Source organism: Pristis pectinata, chromosome 23 (genome assembly GCF_009764475.1).
Source record: "Pristis pectinata isolate sPriPec2 chromosome 23, sPriPec2.1.pri, whole genome shotgun sequence".
Classification (NCBI taxonomy): domain Eukaryota; kingdom Metazoa; phylum Chordata; class Chondrichthyes; order Rhinopristiformes; family Pristidae; genus Pristis; species Pristis pectinata.
The window spans coordinates 12,183,959-12,207,178 of record NC_067427.1 but is presented as its reverse complement, the minus strand read 5'-3'; the positions used below and the strand labels follow the sequence as shown (position 1 = coordinate 12,207,178).

General features: G+C 38.1%; 1 protein-coding gene across 11 annotated transcripts in view; it reads left to right on the top strand.

Moving 5' to 3' along the window:
• Positions 1 to 23,220, top strand: part of LOC127581968 (formin-binding protein 1) — a 165,156-nt gene that overhangs the window by 76,791 nt on the left and 65,145 nt on the right. For all 11 annotated transcript variants that reach the window (XM_052036776.1, XM_052036775.1, XM_052036777.1 and 8 more), the window contains exons 5-8: positions 3,500 to 3,562; positions 6,104 to 6,208; positions 17,013 to 17,141; positions 19,446 to 19,592. In XM_052036776.1, coding sequence (XP_051892736.1) covers positions 3,500 to 3,562; positions 6,104 to 6,208; positions 17,013 to 17,141; positions 19,446 to 19,592 — 444 coding nt within the window. The remainder of the gene's footprint in view (positions 1 to 3,499; positions 3,563 to 6,103; positions 6,209 to 17,012; positions 17,142 to 19,445; positions 19,593 to 23,220) is intronic.

The following is a 23,220-nucleotide window of genomic DNA, read 5'->3' as shown; positions in this document are numbered from 1 at the left end:
CCTTTTTGGGTCAAAGATTCACAGGTTGTAATATCTTGCCCAGGTGAGTATTCTAATTCAGTCCTGAGTGTAGTTTGATGGGCAGTGGAGCTCTTGCTCTTACATAAGGAAAACAATACAGTTGAAAGCTCATAATCTATTGTGGAAACTTTGGTTTATTTTCCCAAATCCAGCAACAAGGAGAAAATGTTCAAGACAGGTATTAGATTTGCAACTCTCTTCAGCTAAATAGGTCAGATTGGTTAATTGTCTAAATGACACCCCCACCAGAACAAAAGTTGGTCTTCAGCCAATTTGATTCACTCCACCTGATATCAAGTAACTGAACACATGGGATATTGAAAAAGGTATGGGCTTTTCTCCACAGATGCTTCCTGGCCTGCTGAGTTCCTCCAGCATCATCATGTTTAGTGTCTATTTCTCTCTCCACAGATGCTACCTGACCTGTCGAGTATTCCCAGCATTTTATTCAGCCCTTTCCATTTTCTAGCTATTGAAAATCCCAGCAAATTTACTTTGGTAATGTGTCTCTGGAGATATTGTTTATTGGTTTATTATTGTCACTTGTATCGAGGTACAGTGTAAACTTGTCTTGCATATCATTCAGACAGATCAATTCATTACCCAGCGCATTGAAGGGTAAAACAATACAGAATGCAGAGTAAAGTGTCATTGCTATGGAGAAAGTGCAGTGCAGGTTGACAATAAGATGCAAGGTCATAACAAGGTAGATTTTGAGGTCAAGAGTCCATCTTAGCATACTAGGGAACTGTTTAATAGTCTTATTACAGTGGAATAGAAGCTGTCCTTGAGCTTGGTGGTATGTCTTCTGCCTGATGGGAGAGGGAGAAGAGAGAATGTCCGGGGTGGGTTGGGTCTTTGATTATGCTGGCTGCTTTACCGAGGCAGCAAAAAGTATAGACCGAGTCCATGGAGGGGAGGCTGGTTTTCATGATGTGCTGAGCTGTGTCCACAACTCTCTGCAGTTTCATGCGGTCTCAGGCAGAGCAGTTGCCATGAGTGTCAAGGGAGACATGCCAAATTTCTTTAGCCTCCTGAGGAAGAAGAGGTGCTGGTGAGCTTCCTTGGCCATGGCATCTATGTGGTTGGACCAGGACACTCCTAGGAACTTGAAGCTCTCAACTCTCTCAACCTCAGCACTGTTGAGGTAGACAGGTTTATGTGCACCTCTCCCCTTTCTGAATGACCAGCACTTTTAGTTTGCTGACATTGAGGGAAAGGTTGTTGTCATGACACCATGTCACTAAGCTCTCTATCTCCTTCCTGTACACCGACTCATCGTTATTTGAGATATGGCCCACTACGGTGGTATCATCTGCAAACTTGTAGATGGAGTCAGAGCAGAATCTGGCCACGCAGTCATGAGTGTATAGGAAGTAGAGTAGAGGGCTGAGGACGCAGCCTTGTGGGGCACCAGTGTTGAGAATAATTGTGCTGGACGTGTTGCTGCCTATCCTCACTGATTCCAGTCTGTTTGTCAGAAAGTCAAGGATCCAGTTGCCAGAGTGAGGTGTTGAGTCCCAGGTCTCGGAGTTTGGTGATGAGTTTGCTTGGAATTATAATATTGAAGGCGGAGCTGTAGTCAATAAACAATAGTCTATAATTACAACTGCACTGAAGGAAGCCAGGAAGTGAAAGTTGAATTTTCTCAGAAGGTTTCTTGATGCCTTTTTGCTTACACTTATGACATCCATTGAAGCCTTTTTCACAGATTGCCACACACAGCTATAAATTTAATGGTTCTATATCAGGTTATAAAAGTAGCTTTAATGGCAAAAGGATCTGTCAACCCCAGTGTCGATTGTCTTAACATCCAGAGTTAAACAATGGGTGTAAAATGTCAATAGAGCTCTAATTTTAAAATAAATACTTCAGGTCAAGGTCATTGTGAGGCTTCTTGGGGAAGCAAAATCTTTTAGTAGTTTGTTGTCCTCGGTTTACTTTGCTTTTTGTCAGCACAAAGCAACCATTAATGATTTCCTGCAGAGCCCACCACTGCAACTGCAGCTTGTCACGCACTATACAAACGGAGGAACTGATGATGAAGAATTTTCCATCTCATGATAAGTAGTTGGGTGATTGAGATGCAGCTCCGCATTTCTTTCAGTAAACTAAAGCAGTTAAATGATTGGAGACCTTATTGAAAATTCCTTGCTTTGTTGTACCTTTTTTTAATTCCAAGATGTACTCTTTAATAAAATATGGGATACTTTCATGCATGTAGCTATTCTGACCTTTTTTGAAATAAAGTAAACTAACATAGATTCCCTTCATGCTTGTGAATTTGTCCATAGAAGTAACTGAGCTGTGCACCCTGAAAAAGTTCCAGCTTTGATTCCAGTCTGTTCTGAGCTAATTTCAGCAGTGATTTTTTTTTGTTTTCATTTATTTCTGTTCCCTTGGGATGAGGAGAGTAAATTTGGGGGTGAGTCTTGCATTCCAGCAACCCCACAACTCTGTGCCTGCAGTGGGAGAGGGGAAGTGTGGAAGAGACCATTATCCTGGGCTGGTTCTCCAAAATTTACAATGAAGATTTGCATGAAGCGAGCAGTAGATAATTATTAAGTTTCCTTCTTTAGGAAAGTATCATTTTCAAACCTTGAATCTTACACAAATTTCTTTGAAAATTAAAACTTAATTTTTTAAAACATCTATGCATGTATGTGTAAAAATTGTGCACTCTGAGAGGGGTCATTGGTACTAAGAAGCCCACATTTGTAGCACAGGAATGCAGTCATAACATATTAAAAAAAAGTGGGGTTTATCCTCTTATCACCACATCAGACAAATTAAGTGCCAACCAGCTTTGCTGATGATTTAGAGATAGGCCTTAAAGATGTATCTGAAAACGATTATGAACCAGACTTGGAAGCTAAACCTCTTCTGACTAGGCAATCTTTCAAAACACTGCATCCAGGTTACTCTTGCATGAAGAGTGAGAGTAATACGTAGAATGGAACCACATTGCGTGGCAACCTACTCCCAGATGTGCTGCTCATTTTGAAAAAACAAACAAAATTCCTTATTGTGCTAATTAACTCTCATATTGATTTTCCTTCCCTTTTTGGAACTGTATACTTATAAGTATACAAGTATGATTAAGAACTGACTGACTCTTCGAAAATAGAGCATATTTTGAGATTGGTTTTATGACTATTTGTGGTTTACTGGCATGTTTCATGTGCTAGGCAAAAGAAGGTTAAGAAAGCAGGCTTTAATTATCATCAAAGTGTATCGAACAGGAACAATGTGATTGATTAGTTTAAAGTGAAAATAATAATTATGAGATCTATAGAACTGTCAGCATCATTAAACTTTTTTTGAAATAGCTTTTCACGTTTAATGATTCCTTAAAAGAATTATGATTTAGTATCATAGAAGAAGCTGAAAGAGAGTATTCACCCGTAGATCTTGTGCCACTGTTAGGAATCAAGACAGTATTGTTTGCAGAAATGTAATATGTGTGTTTCTCTTCCAGCATTTCCAAGAAGGACGAAGGGCACAGCAGCACATAGAAAGCTGCTGGAAACAACTTGAAGCAGTAAGTTTGGTCCACATTTCATATCTAATTTACACAATTTCTGATTACTGAATAGTGCCCCTCTCCAAATTGTAACTATTAACAAATTTGTTCATTTATGTTATACTGGGACCTTAAATGTTAACCTCTGTAAACGTACCATCTCTCAGGTCTCATTAAATTTTATTTGTCACTTTTGCCCACCAAATCATTCTTTGATCTTTTATAGTTACAGCTATTTTCCTCACAATCAATTGGAATGCCAACTTTTGTTTCTGCTGTAGATGTATTAATCATATCTGTATTATAGTCTAAATCATTGTTAATACCAAAAGGTGCAAAGATCCTGGTACTGAGCTCTAACCCCACAGGAAACAGCCATTCAGTCACTAGAATATCTTGCTAACATCCATGCAGCCTAAATGAAATACTGTACTTTCTTTGGCCTCCTTTGTTTCCTGCTTAAAAGCAGATCTGTGAATTGGTAAGATTTTTCCAAAGTAATGCCTGGTTATATCCTGTCCCATTGGCAGTACGTAGCATCTAGGGGGTGGTGGCACAGTGGTGTAAAGGCTGGAGGAAGTAGTTATTGAAGTCCTCAGCATCAACTCTAGCCCCAATACGGAATCACGGCAAACATGGAGAAGGAAACTTCTTTGTTATCACACAATGTCCTCCCTCAACTGATGAATCATTGCTCCTTCACGTTGAACAAAGTTTGGATGAAGCACTGAAAGTAGCAAGGGCACAGAATGCACTCAGGGTGAGTGAATTCAATGTTCACCACCACTGCCCAGGTTCTAAAAGTCATAGGGACATAGCTGCTGGTCTGGGTAATCCTCACCAATCTGCCTGTTGTAGATGTATTGGTGGAAGTGACCTTGGAGAAACAAAGTTCTACCTTCACAGTGATGACATTGCCCTTGTGTTTAGCGCATCAAACGCACTAAATGGAGCAGAACAGATCTGGCAGCTCAAAACGGGGCATCCATGAGGCATTATAGACCATCAGCAGCAGTAGAAATCTACCTCCATGTATCCTTCACTCTACCATTATCATCTAGCCAGGGGATCAACACGGTTCATTGAGGAAGGCAGTAAAGCATGGTTGGAGCAGCAGCTAGCATACCTAAAATGATAAGGTGCCAGTTTAGTAAAACTGAGAAGGTCCTCATGCATTTAACACTGCATGTAATAGGCAGAACTAAGCAATCTCACAACCAACAAATCATATCAAAGTTCTGTGGTCCTACCACATCTATTTGTGAATGGTAGTTGATAATTTAAATGGCCTACAGGAGGAGAAATCTCCATGAAATCCCCATCTTTAACAATTTCTTAAGGCAAGACTGAAGCATTCACAACTATCTTCAGCTGGAAGTGCCAGATTAATGAATAATTTAAGCTTCCTCCTGAGCTCACCAACTTCACAGAAGCCATTCTCTAGTTTGATTCACTCTGCATGATAACAGATGAGGGCTCTGGAAACAGCAAAGGTTATGGACTAGTCAACATCCACGGCTGTGGAACTGAAGACTTGTGCTCCAGAACCAGCAACGCCTCAATCCAGGTAGTTCCACTACAGTTATAACCTGATAATCGGAAAATTGTTCAGTTTGTCCTGTTTTTAACCTATCAGAGACAGAGACATTCCACCCCACTGCCACCCCTGACCCCTCCCACCAACCTCCTTGCAACTTAATGAGCATCTTCTGTCTCCTTCCCAGTTCTGAGAAAGGGTCTTTGACCTGGAACCTTAATTCTGTTTCTCTTCTCATTGAGGTGGCCTGAGCTGTTGAGTATTTCCAGCATTTTCTGTTTTTGTTTTACTTCACCTGTTTCCTGGAACACTTCATTACTGTGGTTTGTCCTGGGGTTTGAAAGCATTAAAGATTTGTTTTAGAGGCAGAGCAGGATGGATTAACCAAATGTTAGAATGCAAAGAGCAATTACACAAATTAGGGTTGTAGTACCTTAAATTTGGAAAGGTGGGTGGTGGCTTTTTCAAAGTTTTCAGAATAATAAAGGAAACCGACAGGATACCTAGTGAGAATGTATTTCTGCTGGTTGGTAAGATTCCAAATAGGGGATAAAGTCTCAAATTTGAGAAGGGCTATTAAGGAATGAAGTTAAGAAATAATCCATAATCAAGGGGTGATAGATGTTTGGAATTTAATTCCTCAAAATACAGTTGATACCAGATCTGTTCTTCATTTGAAATCTGATTAGTAGATTATTATTGATCAAATTAATTCAGATATAATGCAAAGGTGGATATATGGATTTCGTTGATGGGTGAGTGGGTGAGATCACATTTAATGATGGAACAGGCTAAGGACCTACTTATGTTCCAATGTTAGATAAAATGTGGATAACTAATTGTTGCCTTTTCCCTTCCTCAATCAAGCTGTTTTGTCATAAGATAGGCAAAAACAATGTGTTATATGCAAATCAGAATAATGTTCTGTTTTTCAGTTTGTCTATGTCGTTAAATACTAGCTGTTAAAAGCTGACAGTGCTCTGCTTGTTTTCCTTTTAATTCAAATTTCCATTCAATAATAGAGCAAGCGAAGGTTTGAGAGAGATTGTAAAGAAGCGGAGCGAGCTCAGCAACATTTTGAGAAAATGGATGCTGATCTGAACGTAACAAAGGCTGATGTGGAGAAGGTATGTTAAAAGTATTTATTACACAGTTGGAGGTTGGTGACATGTGACCAGTGATTTGGTTTATTGAAGTGATTGTTGCACTTTTGAAAGTACAAGTACTTTTGAAGGAAGTGCCTTTTAATCATTTGATAATAAGGATGAAGACAGGGTAGCATTTTTGTGAAGTTACTAAATTAATAATCCAAGAGGATTGAACTAATGATTCACTATGGCAGCTGAGGGATTTAAGTTAAGTGATTAATTGAATAAAAATCTCGAATAAAGAGCTAATGTCAATGTAAGTGACCACGAGGTTCTGGGTTATCTTAAAAACCCATTTGGTTCACTTATGAACCTCAGGGAAAGAAACCGTATGCTTACATATTCAGCCTGTACATGGCTGCAGACTTGGAACTGATTCAGCAAGCCACTGACTTACAAAGGAGTTGTTCACCACAATCTTCTTAAAGGCTGTTAGTGATACTAACCTTGAATATGAATAATGTTTCACATCTTGTGAGTAAATCTTAAAAAAAAATTGCTTCTGCTCAATTAATATGTAACTGTAACAATAGATTATCCAGAAGAGAAATTAAACTATTACGTAATTGACATCTAATTTTCATTTGTAGCTGGGCTGATTGAATGATTACTAACTGAAATTGACTGACTGATGTAGCTTGTGGATTCCAATAATTAGTGTTAATAACTCAAATAATGGAGTTCTGGGAATGATTACACAACCATAATAAAACTTGGATTTCTGGTTGTCTTCGGCTTGGATTTGTAACCTTAGTCATGGTACAGGTCCAAGAATGGAAAGAGCTCAGTAGCTAATCTCCACGTTAGCAACTGGCAGGAAATAGACTCTCAACTCAACTCCAAACCCCTTTCCAGATGTTAACTGTTAGAGTATCTTCCTCACCATCCAAAATAGGTGTAGGAGAGATGCATTTATATTTGTGACAATTGAAATATATATCATTAAGTGCATACATTTTATAATTATTGTGAATAAAATTGCTCTCTGGCTCTGTAGTTAAGGTGATGTCACCACTTCTGCAGCTTAGAAGGTTCTACCCTGCTAGCTGTGTTGGACGTTACTGTTGCCTTCCCTAAATTTACAAAGCAAAAATAAGCTTGGGCTCTTGGAAATGTTTTTGTTGATGTTGCTTGAAGATAGTGCCTGAATAGCATACCCTAGATTACAGACATCTGTTGATTGTAATGCTGCCAACTTCAGGCAGCCTGCTCATTTAATTGGTTTCTGTGTCCATCCAGCCCTAACCCTCCTGTTTATGGTTGGACGCACCAGCAGGACGCCAATATTATGAATGTTGGGCTGTATTTAAAGCTAGTCTGCATCTCTTAAAGGTGTGATGTATTGTGGCTATAACACACACTCTAGACAGTAACAGAAGTCTTTGCTAGATTTCAATCGCTCAGGACCTGGTTGCAGGTTGATGTTCAAGGTGTGATGTTTTGTGGCTGGAACAGTTGCTGGCTATTTTACAGGTAACAAAGTAAACCACAATATTGTGCAGATCAGGCTCCAAAGTTCTCTTCCATCAAGTTCTCTCGTACTGTGTACTACACATGATGTAGTGTTTGATGCTTTCAGAAGCCTGTCAGGAAGGCTACATTCAAGGTAAAGAATCTTGGAAGAGTAAAGAACATAAGAAGTAGAAGCAAGAGTAGGCCATTTGCCCTCACATGCCTGTCAGCCATTTGTGGCTGACCTTTCACTTTAGTGCCGTCTCCTGCACTAATCTCATATCCCTTGATTCCTTAATACCTAAAAATCTTTCACTGTCTACCTTGAATATACTTGATGACTGAACTTCCACAGCCCTCTTAGGTAGAGATTTCCAATGATTCACCACCCTTTGAAAGGCTGACATTTTAGGGAAAGTAACCCGTGATACTTGGGCAAGGAAAACAGCATCCTTGAATCTTCGCTGTCAAGCCCCTAAGAATTTGGCACCAAAGGACATGACCTCACAATTTTCCAAATTATGTTCCATCCACCTTGTTATTGCCCATTCACTTAATTTGCCTATATCCCTCTGAAACTCCTCTGCATCCTTCTCAAAGCCCTCATTCTTTTGAATCATCAACAAACTAGATGTTTTACACTTGATCCCCAGCATGGATCCTGTAGCGCACCACTTTGCAGCTTCCCAGCCTGAAAATGACACATTTATCCTACTGTGTTCTGTATGTAACTCAGTCCATGTCAGTAAATTACACCAAATACATGCACACTACTTAAATGTAATAATGTCCTTTATGGCACCTTATTGAAGGACATCTGCACGTCCAAATATACCACATCAGCTAGTTCATCTATTTCAGGAACCACTTGGCAAGGGGCTTGCATGGATCTTTGTGGTCCTCCTTTCCATTGTGGTAGTTGTTCCCAACTCTTCACGTGATACAATATCTTCTGACTATTGTCGCTGCTTCCTTTGTAGCACAAATAACAGGCATCCAATAAATGAGTCTTTTGTGGAACTTCTGTCATGCAAAGTTAGTCTGCTGGAATGCAACTTCATATTTCCACTATCATGACTGAGTCACACTGTGAAAAGGAACTTGCAGAGTCCTGCAGCAATGTATCTTCCAATAGATTACTTCCGCCTGGGGTAGAGGTGCTATATTCACAAAGCAGTGTGTGCTCCATCATTGATATCCTGCGTGATGGAGAACCTTGCAGTCTTAGCAAAGCCACATGCTCTCTTAGCCTGGTCATCTCTAGTTAGAGAGAATGAGATGTGGTTAGTTTGCCTTGAATAGAATCTCAGTGACCTCCCAAATGCAACAGTAGCCAACATAACTACGGAATGTTGAAAACACCTTCAGCTCAATTCTAGATGGAGTCAGGTGAATAGATATTCATCAGTATTGTTACCTTGACAGCCAGAAGAAAAAGTCCTTGCCTCATTATGAACTTGTACAGGCGGTTTGCAGTGTTTGAGAGACTTCACTGACGATATCCTTAATGAAGTACAGGCAAATCACATACACTTCCTTACTGAGGTACAAGTGCGTGAATGCTCTTGAATACTCCTCTACACTCTTCCAGCATGCTTCCTGTTGACTTTCAATATTTTGTGCTACGTTGTGAGGATGATAATGCACCTACATTTGGTGCAGCTGGTTTGTTCAGAAACCTTATGTCTAAGTAAAGTGGTTCAGCACGTGCTAAGCTTCTCCCTGCAGACATTTGCAACTTGACGCAACTATAGAAACCACCACACACAGAATCTGAGCAATAGCCCTAAGAAATCTATCAATAACCAACCTACAAATAAGTGATGATCACTTTGAATAGCTCTTCCCTTATGTGCTGAACAGAAGATTGCTGAGAAAGGGCAGAGGCTGAAATATATTTAGTTAGACTTTTCTTTACATGTTGTAACTGTCTCTTGATGACTGTCTCTTGCACAGATTCTTAGCCATTGCATTGGTGATTGCATATCATATTGATGCAAATTACAAGTAGAACCATTTTCTGCAGTCTCTGGTTGAACTAGTTTTGAGACCTCATTGGGAGCTCTCCTTGTGTTCCATCTCATCACCATTTGTATATTTGCCATTTACATGATGAGCTATCAAAAACCTTGTAAAAAAATCAGAATGTGCATTACCTCCAGACAAATGCTGATACTGGCAAGGTCTGTCATTCCCTGTGTTAGCCCTCTGCCTTTAAGATTAGAGTTATGCTACCTAGTTTTTAATACTGGGGTACTACTGCCATTGATGATGAGTACATAAAGATGATGGCAAGATGGTAATAGATTTGACTACTCAGTTTAAGTGTACTTGCATGTATTCCGTTCATTCCTACATTATGGTGCCTTAGCCTGATGGTGACAATATTAGTGAAAATTGCATTTCCTCTCAGTGTCAAGTTAAGTCAGTGATAGCACTGTTCCTGAGTCTGTGGTTTGATGAACCTATCTAGCCTTGAACTAATAAATTAGACTAACGCTTTAGTATTGGCAGAATATTGCTTTTGAGATTAAGTACCTGCTTTTCAGGTACTTAATCTCAAAGTACCTGAAAAGATTCTGAAGTACTTAATCTCAAAGTACCTGAAAAGATTCTGAAGTACGATCTGAAGAAGAGAGGGCAACTCTTTAAATGTCTTTGAAGACATTCATCACTTAATAAAATAATCATATACAACATATTGTGGGACTCTGTGCACAAATTAGTAGTGTGTTTAACTGTGAAACAATACAGACTTGATATCTTCAAAACAAGTTCTAGAGTCATAGAGATGAAGGTGATGAGAAAAATGAAAAGGCGGAGCAATGAAAAAAAAATCCATACTTGACTGAGGAAAAGGAAATGTCAGCAGGATGATTGGTAAAGTGTTTGCAATGAGAATTGGCAAAGAAGACGCTAGATATCAATAGGCATCTTTTAATTATGGTAAGTTAAAGATCTTTACAAGGAAACACAGCAAACTCAAAGTTTCTTGCTTGAAGAAATTGTAGTTAAAATGAGACCTATTAAAACTAGAGTTAATAGTAAGAAAGAAACATAGTGGATAAAAAAGCATCCCAGATTTCATTAGAAGGGGCACATCTAAAAATAAAACTATCCCAGAATGCAGTTGGAATAAAGCATTCAGTTTAGGTCCTTTTCTGTAGTTACATTCTCAAGGCTGCGAAGAGAATACAGAAGCAATTTCTTAAGATTAAACCATAAGAGGTTTTAGTTATGAAAAAAGTCAAAAAATTGGCCTTTTAAAATATAGCATAGAGATGTGTAATCGAAGCAGCTGCAGCTATACCAATTTATGTGGTGTTGGGTGAACATCATAAGGTTATCATAATGCATGGAATGTGGTACAATATTACAAAACACTGAGGATAGTGTTTGATAACTGCTCAATTGCTTGTTGATTTCATATCTTGAATAATGCCCTTTTTGTGTTAAACTCCATGTGACCACACTCTCAAATGCAAAGTTAACTTAAATTGAGAGAGGACTTTTGTTAATATGCACAGATTATATTTAATATTTTAGGGCTATGCACATTGTTTAAAATTTACATATTCATAGTTTATGACATTTCAATCTTGAGATCTGCTATCAGTTATAAATGATCAAAACTGTCTTGATAACAAAGTTTTGAAGAATGAAGCTAAGAAATGGACAAATATTTGTATTATATACTAAACTACACTCCAAAAAAAAAGTCAAACGATAAAACATTGAATATATTTTTAAAAATTACCAAATTATTAAATAATTCTGGAGAGCCAAACTAATTATCGTAGAGAGTCATAAGGTTGTACAGCACAGAAGTGGGCCTTTCGGCCCACCATGTCCATGCCAAGCTTTTTGTCCACTTACAGTAATTCCATTTGCCAGCTCTTGGTCTGTACCCTTGTATGCCTTGCCCATTTAAGTGTCTGTCTAAATACTTGTTAAAGGTAGAGTTTATTTCTGAATCCACTGCCTCTGTGTTTCAAAAAAAATCCCCTCAAATCACTTTTAAAACTCCTTCCTCTCAACTTAAACCTATGCCTTTTGTTTTTGATACCCTTTCCATGGGGGAAAAGAATTCTATCTACCCTATCTATGCCTCTTATAATTTTATATCTCTCTATCAGGAGGCTCCTCAGCCTCCTTTGCTCCAGGGGAAACAAACCCAGTCTATCCAATCTCTTGCCATAACTAAGGTCCTCCAATCCAGGCAACATCCCGGTGAATCTCTTCTGCACTCTCTTTCCAGTGCAATCTCATCCTTCCTATACTGTGACAACTAGAAATGCATGCAAAACTTCAAGGGCTGTCTAACCAGTGTTTTGCATTGTAACATCCCAACTTTTATATTCTATGCCCCAACCTACAAAGGCAAGCATGCCGCATGCCTTCTTCACAACTCTATCGACCTGCGTTGCCACTTTCAGAGAACTACAAATTTGAACCCCAAGGTGCCTCTGTTCATCCATGTTCCTTAGCAGCTTACTGCATATGTCGTACTTATTTGACTTCCCAAAAATGCATCACCTCACTTGCACCTCACCAACTGCATCTGATCTATATTTGTGCTGCAGCCTTAGACAACCTTGCTCACTATCGACAACACCACCAGCTTTCGTGTCATCCCTAAGCTTACTAATTATACCTCCTGCATTCACATCCAAGTCATTGATATACATCACAAGCAACAAGGGTCCCAGCACTGATCCTTGTGGCTCACCATTGGTCACAGACTTCCAATCAAAAAAATATCCTTCTACCACCACCCTATATCTCCTTTCACCATCTTGGATCCAGTTAGTCACCTCACCTTGGATCCCATGTGCCTTAACCTTTTGGACCAGCCTATCATCAAATGCCTTCCTAAAGTCCATATCGAAATGTCTACAGCCTTGTCTTTGTCAATCGTCTTAGTTACCTCCTCAAAAGCAATTAAATTTGTGATTAATTAGAAATTATTAGCATATGGTGGGCTGATTAGAGGTAAATTATTGTTGTGTGTCTACATTTTGATTATGGACCGGTTTGGGGTGAATGCAGCCTGCCAAGCATGAATGTACTGCTTGTTTTCAACCAGGTTGATGTCTGTCTTTACCTTGGCTGGTTGTGGAGAGCTAATCTTTCTGTCCCTCCACATTCTGGGGTCAAGCGATTTAGTCTGGATGTTACCTGGCATCATTTAATGAAGAGTGGAGGCCCTTTCCCCTGTGATAGTTGGCAAAGTTACAACAAGCTGTGAAACCTGTCATTGATTTAATCATTCTTAAATGTTTCTGATATTCAGAGATGTTTAGAAAAAAATACTGCAAGTTAACAATTAAAATAACATTAAATAAAAGAACCACAAACACTAACACAAAAATAATTAAAAGTAAATTAAAATGATTTCATCAGAAGTAACTGACCTTCTCTTTTGCCTCCTTATTTAGAGACACTGAAATCGATGGGGTCTGATCTAGCAAAGTATTCAGTCCTCTGAATCCATCTGCAGTCATGGACTTCCATGTTTTGCAGTGTGTTTGTGTAATTCAGGGATGTAAGGCAAAACTCAGCCCATCTGGCCCATTGACCACATCTGGCCCATTCAGTTCACTTCAAAGTGCGGATATATCAATCTCTGAAAAATTAGAAATCTCTCTCGATATAGGTTTTGAGATATTAATGAGACTTTCCTTTTAAGAAAACCAGAATCGTTATTAAAATAAACAGTTCATTCCCAAGTCCAGCATTTTTTTATTGTAAGCAAGCCATAAATGACCTTTTTGTTTCTCCAATTTAAATGAGCCTCATTGAATTTATTGGTGTTTTTAACCAGGGCATTGTTGATATCTGATTAGGTTTGTTAGCAAAGAATGGAGCCTGGTAGCTCTGAGTAATGTGCAGGTTTTATTTTAAAGATGAAACAAAGGACTACTTTCTGCCTATGGCACAGTTTAACTGATTAGGGTTCTTTAGGGACCTCAGTGCGCCTTTTGTGTCATAATGGAAATTATTGTGTATGTATTATTCAAAGTCAGGAGGCCATAAAGAATCTGATACTGCTGGTCTTAAAGTGAATCAAGATAGCTATGATTCAGTGGAAGATTAAACATAGAAAATATCGTCGATGGATTTTTATTACATCCATTTACTGAGTGAACTTCGATACAACACAAAGGCCAATTTCAAGGCAAGAATAAATGGGGAAATATAATTTATCTACAAATTATGTGTTATTTATGCTTATCACTGTATTGTAATGGTGAGGTATAAATATGGATTTAAACTTGTAATATGATTTTACCTAAGAAAGAAAACCTACTTCAAAAATAAACTGAAAATACTGGAAATAGTTGAGTGGTTGAGAGAAGGAGTTGATGTTTCACATTGATGACCTTTCATTTACTTAACACAGGCTTGCCAACATTAAACAGCTGAATTGAATGACCAATAATTGTTTATTTAAACTAAAGGATTATAGCTTGAAGCATTTTAACCCACAGTCCCAGTTGTTTGCTTGAGAATGATAAACTTGGCTTTGATTCCTGGCTTCAGTAAGATGGGCATTAGAATTATTTTGTGACCAGTGCTTCTAGGTAAAAGTGTAAAGGATTGGCTTCTCCAGCAGGGGATTAAAACTGAGGCAGTGGTGAAATTTAGTTAATCAACTGGCCAAATTATTGTGTAAATTGTTTTTTGTTCTATGAAGATTGTTGCACAAATAAACATTGTATTGCCATATTAAAATATTTCACATATAAATATGTTAGCAGGGTGGTATTCTGGATGTAGGATGCTGTCATATTTAGTAAATAATGTATCAATTCCATTTTTAAACTGTAAAAGTACAGATTGTTGATTTTTTTTTTCTCAATAAGCCTGCAGACTGGAGGTTTTTGAACAAGAGCACAATTTAGAAATTAAATGGTGAATGTGGGTGTCATCTAGATTTTTTTTGTCAATCCCATCAATATAAGTAGAGTTGTTTTTTTTTTAATCAGTGGATTATTTAAAGGAAATTTAAATTAACATCTTTTGTGGGTTGGCAAAAAAGTATGTTTTAAAAAGTGGTTGCAATTTATTGCAACATTTTTCCCACACTAAATTAGCTATTTTAGCAATTATGTTGAATTATGTTTCCCTGTTTATTTATGCTAAAGTCAAATTATTCACTGAATTGGGACTTCTTTAAAGTCCCTGTTTTTTGTTGTTCTTGCAACAGTGGGTCATGTTGAGTTATATTCCATGAACAGCAGGAGCCCTCTATTATCTAATGTAAATTATCAGCCATCCTCTCTGAGCACAGGGAGTGGATAATTCCAGAGTAATGGACTATGTGGGCCACCGTAACCAAGAACTAAACCTGTTTTATGTGGTGTTATACATGCACTTCTCTGGGAGCTTCTTGAGGAAGCAAATCAGAACTGGGAACTTTAAGCTCCCTTATTTTAATTTCTCCCTGCCCTGGGCTGCAGAGATCCAATGGTTCTATTGCTGTTGTCCTCCCTTGGATCATCTACCAAATCATAGTGAAGGAAATATGACACCTGATACTTAGTAGTGTAATATCATATTTATTTATCAGGGGACCATATTAAATTGAATGAAAACAGATTGACATTTCATCTGCATGACTCTCAAAACAGCTTTGCACTAGAAGTCAAGGAACTAGAAATAAAGATTTCAATTTGACTGCACACTCATTTATAATGCAATCAGTGACCCATGCAGTGGATCTTAAGTAGTTTTGATTAGAAAAATATGTACGACAATGGCTATTTAGGCCCATCTGCTTTTGGTCATTTAGATACTAGCATCATGAATTATGGTCAAACAGGTTTAATCTTAAGAATACTTTGGGTTTGTAAGAAAACTAACATTGTCATAAGGTACTCTCCTCAGATCTTCATTCTCAAAATGACCCATAGTTATGACAATCTTCCAAAACATTAATACATTCAGTGTCGTGCCTGAATTCTGGAAAATTGCAAATGTTACATCCTTTTCTTTTTATAAAAAAAAAATGGTGTGAGGGTAAACCCAGTAACTATGGACTGTCACTTCAACATGAGTGGTCAGGACAAATTTAGAAACAATGATTAGGGACAGAATTAGCTGTCACTTGGACAAGAATGGATTGGTCAGAGAAAGTCAGCATGGAGGCAAATAATGTCTAATTAAAGATGGAGTTTTTTGATTAAATAAAACATGGGGTGTCAGCAAGAGAAATGCAATCGATGTGGGATATATGAACTTCCTGAGCACATTTATAAAAGCTGCTCTTAATAGTATTGTCTCCAAGATTAAACGACAATGGCATAAAAAAGGGATGTAATGGCTTGGGAAGAAGGGAAGGAGAGAGAGTAGCAGTGAAAGATTGTTTTTTTTGAACTGGAAAGAAGTGTATCATGGTCTCCACAAGTCAGTAACTAATAAATGTCAATGATATGGACAAGTGCTCAGGGCCCAATTACCAACTTTGCAGGTGAGACAGAACTTGAAGGTTAAACAAACAATGAGGAGACCAGTAATAGACTTCAGGCAGGTATAGACAGGCTGATAGAATGAGCAGATAGGTAGCAGATGAAATTTAACACCAAGAAATGTGAAGTGTTAGATTTTGCGAGAAGAATGAGGAGGTATAAGCTTGAGGGCACAATCCTAAAGTGGCACAGAAACCAATAAATCTGGTATTTGTGCATTGTTCCTTGGAAATAGGGAAGAGCAGGGCAGGTTGAGATGGTTTAAAATATCTATGGGATCCCCAGCTTTATAAATGGAATCTTAAGAGTACAAGAGAAAGGAAGTCTTGATGAACCTTTACACTGTTCAGCCACAGCTGGAGTATTGTGTTCCCTTTTGGACATGAAGGCTTTGAGGAGGGTGCAGATGAGAATTACCAAATGAATCAAAGGGTGAGATACTTCAGTTATGTGATTGATTAGAGAAGCTGTGTTTGAAGGAGGTCCAATCAAGCTATTTAAAATTATGAAAGAATTTACAGGCTTGTGAGGAGAGAGTGGGACTAGCTGGATTGATTTTATGTGGAGCTGGTAAGGACGCAATGAGCCAAGTGGCTTTCTTCCATGCTGTAACCATTCTGTGATTACACCCCTCCCATTTCTTTTTGTTTTCTTATTTTGTATTTCTCAGTCACTATCTCCTGCAATTTTTGATGAGCACAGATCCTTTGTTTCTTCTTCTAATATTTGCTGATTTGAAAGTAGCCTCGGATAGTTATTGCCCCCAAATATCATTTTGTTAAAACAAAATAAACAAGATGGTCTGAGATTCAAGTACAGCATTGTGGATCAAATTATTGTTTGTGAATATTTCCGGACAGGCTCGGCAGCAGGCCCTTACCCGACACCAGATGGCATCGGATAGTAAAGGAGAATATTGCAGTATTCTGCAGAGCTTCAATAAGGAACAGCATGAACATTATTACACAAACATACCAAATATATTCCAGGTAAGCTGAAATCATATTATTTTAGCTTGTATAAGGCTGTAATGTTGTAAGTTATTCAGCATGTGTTCCTTTTTGTTTGAAACTCATCAAACTAGATAGGAGGGCTCTTTTAATGATGAAGAAAGTCTGCGTATAAATTGTTTGGTCTCAAAACACATTTTATGATGATTATACCTTGTGTCTGTCACACCTCAGGCATTGCGCACCAGCTAAGGCAATTTATATGCATTTGCTCTATTTATATATTTTTCACCCAACTGGGGATTGCAAATCAATTGTTACTCTGTTAATTTACTTATCGCAACTGATCCGTAGTCCCAGTTGATCATTGCCTTACAACTCCCTAATGCTTTGCTCACGAGCCACTTATGGTACTACCTTTCATCCCTCCAACTTCCACATTCAACACATTTTCCATTGTAATTTCTGCCACTATCAATGAGATGTCAACACCAGACACATCTTCCCATCCATTCCCCTTTCAGAATTCCAAAGGGACAATTTCCTCTGTGATTCCCTAGTTCACCTTTCCCCTGCCACCAACACCTGATTCCTTCTCAAGGCACCTCCCTTGAAACAATGAGAGATGCAGCATCTTTCCCTTTAGGTGTTTCTTCTCTTATCACATACAGGGGTCCAAACACTCCTTCCATGTGAAGCAGCAATTCACTTGCGTTTCTTCCAATTTAGTGAACTGCATTCAATGCTCACAGTGTGGTCTCCTCTATACTGAAGAAACCATCCCCAGATTAGCTGACTGCTTTGCAGAACACTTCCACTCAGTCCAAAGGCAGGCCCTGTGTTTCCAGTTACCTGTCATTTTAATTCTCTGTCCCATTCCCATTCTGACGTTTCTGTCTTTGTCTTGCATTGTCCCATCAAAGCCTAACATCTAGGCATCCTACAGCCCTTGAAATTTTTCTTTTTCCACAGATGATCTCTCACCTACTGGTGTGTTTCCTAGAAGCTGTGGTGTTCTGTATCTCATTGTATGAATGTTTTTTACCCCTCTACCCTCATTGTTTATACCTACTACAGATAGATCAGTTGCAATTAACAAGTCTTCACTGCTATGAAAATAAAAGAAACTGCTGATGCTGAAAATCTGAAACAAAAACAGAAAATGCTTGAAACACTCAGTAGGTCAGGTGGCATCTGTGGAAAGAAAAGCAGAGTTGACCTTTAAAGACTAAAGACCCTTGTTCAGAAGCCTTTTACCACACTCGCTCAGGTGCCATCAACTCCACTCTAGTTTGTTTACCACCCTATCACAGACAGTCCCTTTGTTCTTTCCATCTTTGGTGCTTCTCTACACCCCAAAACTTGCTTGTTTTCTAACTTAGCTATGATGGAAGGTCATTTATCTGAAACATTAACTGTTTCTCTTTCAGCAGATGAGATCTGCTGAGAATCTCCGGCATTTTCTGTTTCTGCATCCATATTATACTCTAACTAATCCTAACAGCGTTAGATTCATCAAACAAAGTTCTGTACAGATTACTCACTTAGAGTTCTTTATGTCTAGAATTGCCAACTTCCTTTTGGGCTGATAAAACGCTGGCTGCCCAACCAGTAACCTTTTTTTTAAGAAAAGAACAAAATCTCCAAGGAATGTGATTTTAAATTTACTATGAGGAAAATAATTCCAGGACTAAGTTTAGATTATAACATGAACAAAGTGGTATCTGGATCAAAATAATAGCTTTTCAAAGAAGTAATTCTTGGAAGGTGGACATTGTTAGCTAGGGCACACTAAATAACCACACCTGTCCTTGGGAAGTGGAAGCGAGCTGTCATCTTGAACCACTACAATCCCTGTGGTGAAGGGAACCCCGCAATGCTGTTAAGTAGGGAATTCCAGAATGTTGATACTGTACCAATGACTGCATAGCAAAGTATTTTTATCTCGGAAATGTAAGCAATTTGTGCAGGAACTTGAAGGTGAGGACAATCCATGAATCCTTGTCCTTCTAGGTGATAGAGGTCATATATCTTTGAGTTTCTGTCAAAGAAGACAAGAAAGTTGATGCATTGCATTTTGACTTCGTATTGGGGTCTTTGGCAACTGTATATCAGGAGTTCTGATTCATCATCAATATTTTAAAATGATTGAATCATTACCATTACGATGTTGTAAGTTTAATTCAGGCAGGATACAGGCTGCCAATTAAAAAAAAGGTAATTAAATAAGGGGCAATACATAAATGATTTAGGCTCTTCCTGGAGCCTCTTCACAGTTTTAACTTCCAGCAAAACAAATACAGATTATTCATTAATTCTAAATATTAACTAATGTTGTTTCAGAAAATTCAAGATCTGGATGAGAGGAGAATAGTTAGAATTGGAGATTCAATGAAGACCTTTTCTGAGGTTGACAGACAGGTCATTCCTATCATTGGAAAGTGTCTTGATGGAATCACGAAAGCAGCTGAATCTATTGATGAAAAAAATGTAAGTTATGGGACAATGTTTTACTAAACATGGTATATGATGTCATTTTTTCTTTTGGAGTTTTGAGTCAAGAATTTATATATTTATTGCACTTTTATACAGTGCAGAAGAGTTGACAATTCATGCAGCTATTTTTGGTGAACATTAAAATCTTCTTGTATCAAATCAGTCAGGTAAATATATTAACTGTTGTACAGGCACAATTTTGATGAAATCTTTACTTCCTAGATATAATAGATGTAAGGTGCAATGGTGTTATATATTCATTTGATGATGGTTAAAAACACAATACCATCGTTGCTTGAAAATATTACTGTGCTGGAAAAACAAGTCAGTCAACATCTGTGGGGAAAATGGATGTATTATGGTTTTGGGTGTCATCTTTCTAAGCCAAGGGAAATACAGCAAGATTTTTAATTCTGTCAAAAAAAAAGGGAGGAATTAAAATATATACTGCTATCCATCTAAAAACATTTGCTCTAACTCTTGTTTTGCCCAATGTGATGTCACGTGTTGGAGAAGCACATTAAGATATTTGTAGGACAACCACATGCAGTCAAAATAACCTCTTAACTGAACACCTCCCATTTAGTCCACAAGTGCAGTCTAGCATCCATGTTTGTCCATTTTGCTCCTTTCCCATTCCTACTGTGACCTTCTATACTGTACCACTGAAACCAAATGCAGATTTTGACAACATTATCTCATTTTAGACACGATACAGCCTTTTGGTCTGAGCAATGAATTTAGAAACTTAAGACTTACGTCCTCATTTTTAAAAATGTCTAAATTCCATGCCTGATCTCAGGTTTTTTTCCAAATTTTATCTCTGATTCACTTTCATTTTCCAGGCCTTCATTTTCTTTTATTTATACATGTACAGCCTGAGCCTGATGTGTTTTTCCAACAAGTTTATTCCCCATAATTAGTTATTTTCCCCCATTGGTTTAGTATTCATCGGAGTTCTTCGTTGCTTAGATATTGTTATATCACATGGAATTACATTGTATACAGCTCAGAAATGGGTGTCTATGACTGTTTTTGCTCCATCAAAGCTTTTTTTCCCGTCTTTATCTAACCTCCTCATCATATCCTTCATTTCCTTTCTCCTTTGTGCACCCATTCAGTTTCTCCTTAAGTGAGCCCACAATATTTGCTTCAACTACTGCTCGAGATGGTGGGTTTCATATTCTGTAGAAAATGTGAGAAAAACTTCAACATGTGTTGAATAAGGAACAGTTATTCATGTTTGGGACCCTTCTCAAAATGGGGCAAGGGAGAAACAAGTTAGTTTTAAGATGCAGAGAAGATGGGGGAGGAGAATGGATGGAATAAAGGAACTTTCTCTGGTAGGGTGAGACTGGATGACTTAGTGTAGCATATACGATCAGATTAAATTTCTTTGTGTGGTGTAGGGCAATGGGATGTCCCCAGTCGGCCAACCTGTGCTTAAAAGTAAAGAAAATGGGGAAAACTGAACCCACATGATGGCAGGCAAAAATGATCAGCTTTTATACAAATGGAATGAAAGAATGAGCTATATAAAGCTGGAGAACACAATATTGAGTCCTGCAGGCTGCGATGTACCCAGATGGAAGATGGGGTGTTGTTCCTCAAGCTTGGGCTGGTTTTAGCTGTTTTGTTGCTGGCAAATATGGAACCCTGGTGTGTAAGGCAAGTAAATAAATCATAGTTTTAGTTTTGAAAGAGTATTTCTATTAAAGTCTTGTTTAGTTGTTGACAAAATGTCAGTTTTAAATTTGCCTTTGCAGAATTTATATAGAACTAATCTCTGCTCTGTAAAATCTATTTTTTTAAATTATTGCAGTATGAATAGATCCAAAGGTATATCATTGAAAAATAAGTGCACATTTAAGAAGCTCCCTGTTAAGTAATTTACTAGTATTCCACAATACATAAATCTTATGACTGGTACAGAGCTTTTTTGTGTCTTGAAAGCTGTAATGCATTATTATCATGGAAGAAGTTAGGATAGTTACGACACAAAATGTGGGCTAACCTCATTCATAGCCAAATTAGTTTTAGTGCTGATATCGTTGGAAATGATATTTAGAAGTGAGGTGAGTTGGTGTGCACCTTGGTGGATCTTTGTTTGACTTCATTGTTTTGATCATTCTTTCCTTTCATTATGGAATTGAAGCACTGAAGTTGGAGGTATGGCAAAAAGCAGCTTTCGCCTACCTTGGTGTCTTCTGCTTATGGGTCAGCTTGTTGATCACACACAAGGGAAAACATAGGCATGAGCTACCAGAGGTTCACTGAGCAGCAGCTAAGAACTACATTCCCTTTTCTGGCCCAGTGCATTAATGTTATTTATAGTGCCAGAGACCTTTTAAGTGAAACTGCATGGGGATCTCTGATACATGGACCTAAATATACAATACATAGTACATTTTACTATTGTACTATTAAATACAGAAATCCTGTTCTTATTTTTTTCTTCAGTTGAACTTTTTTCTGTAACTTGATTACTGTTTATCTTGAATCAGATTACTATCCACCAGTAATAATTTAAATATGTGCCTGCCGAATACAAAAATGCTTTCAAGCTGTTACTCAGAGAGTAATTTCCTGTCATTTACATTCTATGCATTGCTGATATGTCAGTTTGTTAGTTCGGAAAACAGAGGAGATGTGTTAGATTTCTGGGGACGCAGCAAAGTCTGGTTGCAGGAACTTTGGGATGGATCATGCTCCATGGGTCCATTCAAGTTCATGGCAAGGTGGAATGGGCCACAACTAACAACTAGGTGTCAGTAACCAGATCATGAGGCCCCACCTCAAGATTGCAGTTATGGCCTTTTGATGACTCGCTGCTTTAAAGGCCTTTTTAATTGTTTTTAAGTGTCTCTGTTAAAACTGTTAAGAATGATTTTTAAAATAATTTATTAACTCTGTTTTGAAACACCTTAACATCCTAAATAAATTAAACACAGATAAAATGTCACTTCCCTGCATTTACCCGTTCAGTCTAGGTTATTGCATGACAGCAGAGGAACAAGAGCCCACTTGCCTGAATTTTAACTGATCCAGAAGACCTATTTATCTGACCCATCGCACCTTCAAGTTGGACAGCAAGGTCTAAATAATAAATGGATTTCAAGCAGTGAAGTTTAGAGGTCCTGGCTTGACAGAAGACGAAGCTGGAGGTGGTGCTTTGCCTTCTGTCAATATTGCTATTGAATTGTCATTGAAGAAAGTTCATATGTTGACCAATTCAAATGGTAATTATCCAGAGTCAGTGGCATTAATGAAGGTCTTCAATTTCTAGGTTGAGAGACATGCTGCCCTAAAGTGTGAGGTCATTAGATATTATTCGGATTCAGATTAATTTATTGTCATGTACACCAGGGTGCAATGAAATTCCTTGCTCGTGTGAAGCTCACAGGGTAAACACTATACATGGTAATTATAAATAAATACAGTGACGGACACAAAACAACTGTGATTTATATTAATAGAGAAAAAGTATTGGGGAAGTTAATGGGACTCAAAGCTGACTTCGCTGGACAACCCACTGCTAGGGTTTTAAAAGAAGTGATGGCAGAGATAGTAGATACATTGGTTTTAATCTTCCAAAGTTCCCTTGATACTAGATCATTCCCTG